At 30.0% G+C, this 8,915-nt stretch overlaps 2 protein-coding genes across 4 annotated transcripts; one reads left to right on the top strand and one right to left on the bottom strand.

The window, feature by feature from the left end:
* Positions 1-1,705: 1,705 nt before the first annotated feature.
* Positions 1,706-4,588, top strand: LOC137811809 (serine decarboxylase 1-like). Of its 3 annotated transcripts, none has more exons than XM_068613640.1 (6): positions 1,706-1,826; positions 2,723-3,086; positions 3,192-3,423; positions 3,498-3,691; positions 3,769-3,905; positions 3,995-4,588. In XM_068613640.1, the coding sequence occupies exons 2-6, from the start codon at positions 2,750-2,752 to the stop codon at positions 4,457-4,459; spliced, it is 1,365 nt and encodes a 454-aa protein (XP_068469741.1). In that variant the 5' UTR covers positions 1,706-1,826; positions 2,723-2,749; the 3' UTR covers positions 4,460-4,588. The 3 variants fall into 3 exon arrangements, with proteins under 3 accessions (XP_068469741.1, XP_068469742.1, XP_068469740.1); XM_068613641.1 differs by having other exon boundaries at positions 1,745-1,871; XM_068613639.1 differs by lacking the exon at positions 1,706-1,826 and having other exon boundaries at positions 2,506-3,086.
* Positions 4,589-7,196: 2,608 nt separating this feature from the next.
* On the bottom strand, positions 7,197-7,854 carry LOC137809741 (uncharacterized). Its single transcript, XM_068610829.1, has 2 exons — positions 7,548-7,854; positions 7,197-7,450 (listed from the first exon to the last, which is right to left on the bottom strand). Exons 1-2 carry the CDS (start codon positions 7,743-7,745, stop codon positions 7,322-7,324), a joined length of 327 nt encoding a protein of 108 aa, XP_068466930.1. The 5' UTR covers positions 7,746-7,854; the 3' UTR covers positions 7,197-7,321.
* Between the last annotated feature and the right edge of the window lie 1,061 nt (positions 7,855-8,915).

The raw sequence follows: 8,915 nt of genomic DNA, 5'->3' as shown, positions 1-8,915 counted from the left end.
TATTATGTGTATTCTTATTTTTTAAATATCAAATTATCTATCTCTATATTTATTATCTATATAGATATATATATGTGTATATGTATATTTTAAAGAAAAAAAATTAAATTATTCTTTAAATGTACAATCAAATAAAGATAAAGATTGATATTTAAAATGTTTTTATGGAAAAACAAATTCTTTTTAACAAATATCTCATTAATTAAATTATAACAATAATTAAATTGTATAGAATATATTATTTATAATTTTTTCAATTTTTTATTATTTTCTTACTTGTATATTCTTATCAAGATTAAAAAAAAATTAAAATGAACTATTATGATTGTTAAGTATTATAATTTATTTAATTTTTATAAGAAAAATAAAAATCGAATTCCAACGTGAAATAAATAAAAAAGTAAACAAAAAGACATAATAATAAAAGTGAAAGAAGAAAAAACAGAAAGAAAGGAAGAAAGAAAGAAGTGGTTTGGTGTCCTAGGAGAAACAGAAAAGTTAAATAATTTATATATATTTACTTATATAATTTTGTTTTACAGGATACTTACACATTAAAAAAAAAAATTAAAACAAAACTATAATATCATTCTAAAAATAAGTTATAAAGAGAAATTATTTTTATATATAAATATAATATATTCGTATTTATTAAAATAAATTATAAATTTATATTTTTTAATATAAATATGCAAATAATAATATTTTATTTGATTTTAAGTATTAATTTGCATACAATTTCTACTTTATTCGGATTATTGACATTGACAGACATCATAAGTAATATATTGGTTACAATAATTAATTGTATCCAAAAATAGATATATAATAAATCATAATTTTTCGACCAAAATTCAAATAATGAGTAAGAATAACAATAATTAAGTTACAGAAAAATATATTAAGCAAATTTAAATTTATAACATGATCAACATATTTCATTCTAAAGACTTCTATTACTAATTTTGATTTGTTACTAATATAAAAAAAAGAATATAATAATAATAAAAAGAAAAAGGAGAAGAATAAGACGAGAAACTCTAATAACAAATCTTAAAAAAATATCTATTTTCTAATACATGTTCTCTTCTCCACAAAAATGCAACGCATCCATCCTCCCCTGCAAAAATCTGAATGATCTGTATTCAAGTAACGATTTGAGATATTTTGTTTCTCTATTTTCTTCCTCTTTCGCCTCTATTTATTGTAGGAAAATAAAAAGTAGAGTAAGAAAAATAAAAATAAGAAACATTAACAACTAAACAATCAAGATTTATACCACTTGTATTGATTGATCAAAACAAAATAAACGATAATGATATTGATTTAATAAAAAATACCTTTTGATCGGCGAAAATAAATAAAAAAAAAACAAAGTTTTTATGGTTTACATTGTTTTTTTTTTTTTTTTTTTTTTTTCATTCAGTGACATTTCTCTCAAAATTTTCTTTCAACGTGTCTATTTGTCCCAGAGAGTTAAAGTGTAATGATATATGAACACTATTTTTTTTTAAATACCAAATCCAATATTTGTCTTTTCTTTCTCTTCGTATCAAGTCAAAACACCAATACAAGCCTATATTTTCTCTTGACATGTGATTTGCGTGCCAATTAGTACTTTGGTTCTTTGTATCTTCCTTTCATTATCACTCTAATAATTTGCACATGAGTCTATGAAATGTGGCGATTATAAATCCGGGTCTTTTTCCTCATTAACTACGACCTTTCCTTTTCAACCTTTATGATTGTTCACTCTTTCCATCAGAAGGTGCTTCTGGGCTAAAAGAAAATATCAGCTTTTGTAGTTCAGACCATAGTTGCTTCATGTGTGCTTCCTACCCTTTCCTATTTTTTAACTGTGACTTCCTTCTGTATGGTTCAAATACTTGGATATTTGAATTATTCTTAGCTTCGGTTATGTTGATTTGATGCTGTTATTACTTAATGTTGTTTTCATTGTGTTTTTGTCTGTTCTTTACCTTCAGTGGTGAGTTTTCCTTTCTGTATTTTGTCCTTGATTGAAGTTTTTCTATTTATTTCATTTGAATAAGTATTATCTCAGAAGTAGAAGCAATTCATCGTGTGGCTTTGGTTTTGGTTTGAGTGTTGTTGAATCAGTTTCTGGCCAAACTGTTTTGTTTTCTTCTGCTTCGAAAGCAAGCCTTCTAAGCTTACTTCTTTATTTGGGAAAATTATATTTTGTTTCTCTGTGGAGGTATTTGAATAAAAGCTGTTTCTGATTGTGCCTTATTTAGAAGTGAGATATTGCTGTATTGATGCTATACAATATTAACCATTTGAACATGAAAATGCTGAAAAAATTGAGAAATATATGACATGAATTCAATAGGATACATAGAATTAGAATGAAACACATTGATGTTTCAAAAGCAAGTATTAGTTGTGTTTGGCTCATTGATAAAGTTGTTTTGCTTTCTACGAAACAACCTCTTTAGTGTGATTTTCGGGAAAAGTTTAAAAATTAAAGTGAAAAGAATATTAAAAGTAAATGGAAATGAATTGCATGGATATGTATAGACCAACATAGCTATCGTGCTTCTTTTGGTCAGCCTTGTTTCATTTCCTTTTCTGGAATCGTGGTTTCTAGCAAAGTGTTTGATAAAGATTGATGGCTGAGTTTTGGCTTGAGGCTCATGGTTTATTTGTTGCACTTAGGTTCTTCTTTTTGTTTGATAACCAACTTGTGTGTTCTGTCTGTCAGATAATTTCTTGTGCTGCAAGTAGCAAGATGGCTGGAAGTGTTGATGTTTTAGCTCCTGATTCCAGCATTAATGGAACAATGAAACCTTTGCCTGAGGTTTTCAATTCCACGGCTTTTATAACAGATCATGTACATGTACCACTCATGGCCGAAGAGGATGACATTGCAGGCAAGGGAGAGGCTCAGAATGGTACAGAAAATGGGGAGAGAAATATTGTCCTGGGAAGAAATATCCATACCATGTGCCTTGAAGTCTCAGAGCCTGATATAGATGATGAGGTTACTGGTGAAAGGGAAGCTTATATGGCAAGTGTGTTGGCTAAATACAAAAAATCTCTGACTGAAAGGACAAAATATCATTTAGGTTTGATATTATATTTGCACGTATTTTTGTCTGCAATAAACATAATTAGTTAGGTAACAGGTTTATCTCATATACTAACTAATCTTTTGGAAAAATCTATCTCAGGTTACCCCTATAATTTGGATTTTGACTATGAGGCACTCTCTCAACTTCAGCACTTTTCTATCAACAACTTGGGAGATCCATTTATTGAAAGCAACTATGGTGTCCACTCGAGGCAGTTTGAGGTTGGTGTTTTGGACTGGTTTGCGAGGTTGTGGGAATTGGAGAAAGACGAGTACTGGGGCTATATAACAAACTGTGGCACAGAAGGCAATCTCCATGGAATCCTTGTTGGGTTAGTTTCAGCTAGTTTTTGTGTATGTTGTTGTTGAAAATAATATGCCGAATGTGGTTAAATGAGTTTTGCAGGAGAGAGGTTTTCCCAGATGGGATTTTATATGCCTCAGAGGAGTCACATTATTCTGTATTCAAAGCTGCTCGTATGTACAGAATGGAATGTGTGAAGATTGACACACTTTGTTCTGGTGAAATTGACTGTGATGATTTCAAGGCCAAGCTTCTTTGTCACAAGGACAAGCCAGCGATTGTGAATGTGAACATAGGCAATTTTTTCATCCTCTCTCACTCCCTTATGCCCTCTCCTCTCCTTTATTGTGGCTCTTACACTCAAACATTGCAGGTACAACTGTGAAAGGAGCTGTGGATGACCTTGACCTGGTTATAAAGAAAATTGAGGAAGCAGGATTTTCACGTGACAGCTTCTACATTCATTGTGATGGGGCTCTGTTTGGTCTCATGTTACCTTTTGTGAAACGTGTAAGTTTTGAACCAAAATTAATAATCAAAAGGCACGTTCTTTACAATTCTGACGTGTTGAATAAATAATTGGGTTGACGATTTGTCAGGCTCCAAAAGTTTCTTTCAAGAAGCCTATAGGGAGTGTGAGTGTTTCTGGGCACAAGTTCGTGGGAAGCAGGAACGGGCACGCCCCCATATTCCTCTGGTACAGTCTAAACATGAAAGGGTACAGAGGTTTGCAGAAAGAGGTGCAGAAGTGCTTGCGCAATGCACACTACTTCAAAGGTCAGCTTGTGGAGGCAGGCATTGGAGCAATGGTGAACGAGCTGAGCAGCACGGTTGTGTTCGAGAGACCACATGATGAGGAGTTCGTGCACAAGTGGCAGTTGGCATGCCAAGGAAACATTGCTCATGTGGTGGTGATGCCAAATGTCACCATAGAGAAGCTTCATGATTTTCTCAATGAACTCCTGCAGAAGCGTCAAGAGTGGTTCCGAGATGGGAAGTGCCAACCACGTTGTATAGCTTCTGCTGTGGGACATGAAAATTGCCTCTGTTTTATCCATAGGTGATTGTTGTGTATGTTTGTACTAATGTTTTTTCAGTGTTGTGGAGGTGCTGGTTTTCATCACTATTTTGGTGAATCTGTTTGTGAAGTGTTGAAAATAAAATGGCTAAAAGAAATTTAGTTGCTTTAAAAATGCTCCCATCTCAGACATGCTAAACTTCTCTCTAGTTTATTAGCTATATCTACAGATCTATTTTTAAGCATTGGAAAAATACATTGAAGGCTATCGATAGCAATGGAAATTTTCAAATTTAAGTAAACATCTGGATGTGATTACTCATGAGATAGAGTCTCACACGAATTTCGTTATCAGTGTGGTTTAATCTCTAAGATGAAGACATGCTGTTACTCCACGAGTTTGGTTCAATGGTTTTGTGTAGAAGTCATGTGGCAATAGGACGATTTTGCTTAAGTGTGTGACTACGTTCAATTAAAGTCATGTCATGTTTGCACGATTTCACTTGTATTGTTTACATAAAGGAAAATCAAAGTATAATGTTTGTACAAGGTCGTAAAACAAGAAACTTGTTAGCAAAAAACTCTAAAAACCATGATGAACTAGGCATTATAACAATATATCAAACTTTTTTACCCGTTGACATGTCAGCGTGACCTAAAATGAAAAATAGTGTAGTGCAAGTGCTCCCCTACTTGAGTGACCCACGATATGTTTATAAATAAGTAAGAACAACCCAATGATCTAGTGCACTCCACCGCTAGATCTCGTAAATCTACGATTCCAACACTACAACAAAAATGATTTTACAACAATGAAAAATCGTGACCATAAACTTTAGGTAATGAATTCCTAGTCTTGGTTTAGTTCGTCATGGGCTAAAGTTGTAGGCAACAATTTTTTTATTAAAGTCTAAAGCAACAATCCTATGTTTAGGCAAAGAATTATATAATTGTTGCCTATAGTGATCTATGAATCATAGGCAACACTTTTTCAAATGTGGACATATAGAAATACAACTATATTATTATTATTAATGTTAATATTAACAATTTGTTTGTGAGAGCGAATCGTACTCAAATCCCATGAATAAACATAACATATATAATCACTACGCCATACAAATTTTGTTGTCATATTATGATTATTATTATTGATAATAAACATATTATTAATATTAATATTATTATGAATAATAATAATATTATTATTATTGTAATTATTAATATTATTAACAATGTTAAATAATAATACTATTATTAATAATTTGGATTTTGATTTTACACCAAAGTTTGTTTTGAATTTTGATTTGTAAACTAGTGAAATAAGCAACACTTTTTTTTTCTGCTTGTTGTCTTGGAGTAGTAGGATAGACAATATTTTTTTGTCAATGTGTAGGCAACACTTTTTATCGTAAAATTTAGACAATGATTTTTTAACTGGAGCATTTATGTTTATGTCACATTTGTAAAAATATTATCTTTTTCACTTTTAGGTCACATTTATATGTTTGTGACCACTTTTAAGTCATTGCTTAGTTGTTTAGCATAGACATTCTAAAGGTAATTCTAAAGGTAACACTTAAAAAAAAATGTGATATAAATAAACAACGATTTACCGATGTGATATTTACTAGTTCTGTAAAATTGTTTCTTTTTTATGTCTATTTAAGTTACACCCACTAATTAGTTTAGGCTCACCTTTGTCATTTTTCTATATAAATGTGCTCACGGTTAGTTTTCACATTTTTCAATATAAAATTTCTTCTTCCATCTTTCAAGATGAAAGACCTCTTCCGCAAGAAAGAATGTTCCTCTCCCACAAGAAAGAGATCTTTCTCCCACTAATAGTTATTTTTTATCTTTAGTCCAACCTTCTCCATTAAAAAAAGTCACATTTGTGACATACTATAGTTTGTTATCATTCTTATATTATATATATTAAGCATACAATATAAGATAATTTAAAGTATATATATATATATAATACTTAACACAACTTATAAACTAGTTAGTTGTAATTTATTATATATTTAACATATGAGATGATGTAGTGACAATCTAATAAATTAAAATTAATTTAAAACTTAGTGATGGAATAGTGTGGCTTAGCCAATGTTAGCATCTATATTTTGATTCGGGTAAAAATGACACTAATAAACTAGCATCCATGATTTTACAATTATTTGCTAGATGTGTAAGAAAGATCTGACGTTATTAATTAATTAGTGTCAATTTTTTCTTTTACTATATTTAGTCAATACTAAATATCTACTTCCTTGTAATATAGTCAATATAAGGTCTATCATGAGACTTTTGATAAATTAATTGAGGTAAAAGCAGAATAGTTGAGAATTTTGAATTAGGTGTAATTTATTACTAGAATTATTTGAATTGAAAATGTACTTTAATTTGATAATTCTCTCTATTAGCTCACTTTTACACTCCTTGTTGCCTTACAATTGCAATAGTAATTTTTATGAAAGTAAATAATATTATAAATAAAAATAACGAGTGCTATTTATTTGTATTTTTTTATAATATGAATTTATTTTAAATTGCCCGCTGTGAAATGAATTTTACTAGTATCGTATGTAAAGTATTATTTTTGTATAATACTTTATTTTAAAATATATACACCGATAAAAACTAAACACTTGCGATAATTAGATAAACTCTTAAAGAAAAACATAAATAATGATCTAAAATCTTAATCTTTTCAGAAATTGGAAAACAACGTATATAAAAAGAGTGAAAATACTTTTGAGAAAATTGGTAGAAATATATATTAAACGAAGAAGCCAAAATTCATATAGTGAATTTAGACAACAGATGTAGTCAATTTTTGTGGACCGTTGAACAGAAAAAGAACAAATTTTGTGTATTTAAAATATAACGCTATTGTTCATCTTTAGGCCTCAATCTTCGCCTCTTCTTCTGCTTTCGGCTTCTCTTCTTCGACCTTTACCACCTCAGTTTTAGGTTCTTCTGCCTTCGCTTCAGCTTTTACTTCCTCTATCTTCGGTGCCTCATCTACTTTCTGCCATTACAAGGTCACAACTATTATTTTAACTTATATGTTTCCATTATAAATTGAATGAAAATATTCATTGAAATTTGAAGGAAAAATGTAATACCTCATCAAGCAAGTTTCTCAGAGACTTATTGTCGGAGTCATTTAGGGTTTCTTCCTTGTTGTCATTTAGGGTTTCCTCCTTGTTGGTGTCAATATTTAGTTCATTCTCCTTCTGCTCAACTTTGATCTCTCTGGTCATAGGCTCAGGCATGTCCATAGGACCCTCATCGGTCTTGGGATTGCTACCACAGTTTCCCATGTTCAATATTTGACAGGAAGAATGAATCAAGTTAGGGTTTAGGGAGACTGAATCAAGTTTACTTGATCGTCCTCCCTCTTAATGCAGGCTTAGAAAGGATAAAAGATTGTTATTATTGTTGTTATCTTATTCTTCAAACCCTTTATAAAGGCTCCTTTCTTCTTTCTTTTCGATTCGTTGCGTAATTAACCATTGGCTCGCAAAATTTTGAGGAGACCACTAAATTCCCTCGCTTATATTAGGAAAGGGTTAATGTTTAGCTAATGATTAATTGTAACCTTTGTAAAATGCATCAAACTCCAAAACCAGGGGCTATGATTTTGCACAAATAAAATAATCACGTCCTTTTCATAATTACAAAAGAAAGAAACATTATATATTATGAGTTTTTTCGTCCTTTTGTACCTTTCTATATACGCAATTTGTATTTAATGTCTTTTAATGCCACTATAATATTTTATTTTATGTTACCCTTACTCACCAACACAAGCAGCTGTAGCTTTTCATTTTGTACAACGGTTATATCCTGTATTGTCTTGCAAAGCAGTGTTGGCTACATGAGCCAATCAACACATTTCTGATTCTTCAAGTTAAAACTTAATTCGGGATTATAAATGTTCTATTAATAACTCTTACTGGTTATGTTTTTATTTTAATCATTAAGTGAATAAATTGTTTATGTTAGTAATTGAAACAATATCTTGCCTATATATATATATATAATTTTATGGGAGAACATTGTAAGATATGCATAACATAGGAAAGGATTTTACCTTAATTTGTTAAGGTAAGTCAAAGAAGGAAGCTAGCAAAATATTAGGTGATATTTTTTAATGTACATCTGTTCTACTTTTTTTTTGGGTGAAATTTCATGTTAATTCCACTAAAAGAAATATACTCTCATTTTATCTTAATGAGACTAATATACATTTTTATCCAATAAAAAAATAATTATGAAATGGATATTGATAATATTTGAATCAAATATTATCAAGTAAGATTTTAACTATCAATTATTTAGGAAAAACTTGATTGCTAATTAGATACTAATTTAGAAATTATTTAACAATAATATAAACTAATTTAGAAACCATTTTTTTTTAGTTTTTAAAATGGTCTCTAATTTAGTTACTATTACAACTAATTATTTCGATCTCAATTTCTATTTCA

Source organism: Phaseolus vulgaris, chromosome 2 (genome assembly GCF_000499845.2).
Source record: "Phaseolus vulgaris cultivar G19833 chromosome 2, P. vulgaris v2.0, whole genome shotgun sequence".
Classification (NCBI taxonomy): domain Eukaryota; kingdom Viridiplantae; phylum Streptophyta; class Magnoliopsida; order Fabales; family Fabaceae; genus Phaseolus; species Phaseolus vulgaris.
This window is presented reverse-complemented; position numbering and strand designations above follow the sequence as displayed.

Coding starts and splice junctions, on each gene's coding strand:
- LOC137811809 (XM_068613639.1), top strand. CDS start 2,630: ATGGCTGAGTTTTGGCTTGAGGCTCATGGTTTATTTGTTGCACTTAGG. Junction 3,692..3,768: donor GATTGTGAATGTGAACATAG/GCAATTTTTTCA, acceptor CAAACATTGCAG/GTACAACTGTGAAAGGAGCT. Junction 3,906..3,994: donor TGTTACCTTTTGTGAAACGT/GTAAGTTTTGAA, acceptor ACGATTTGTCAG/GCTCCAAAAGTTTCTTTCAA.
- LOC137809741 (XM_068610829.1), bottom strand. CDS start 7,745: ATGGGAAACTGTGGTAGCAATCCCAAGACCGATGAGGGTCCTATGGAC. Junction 7,451..7,547: donor TGAGAAACTTGCTTGATGAG/GTATTACATTTT, acceptor TTGTAATGGCAG/AAAGTAGATGAGGCACCGAA.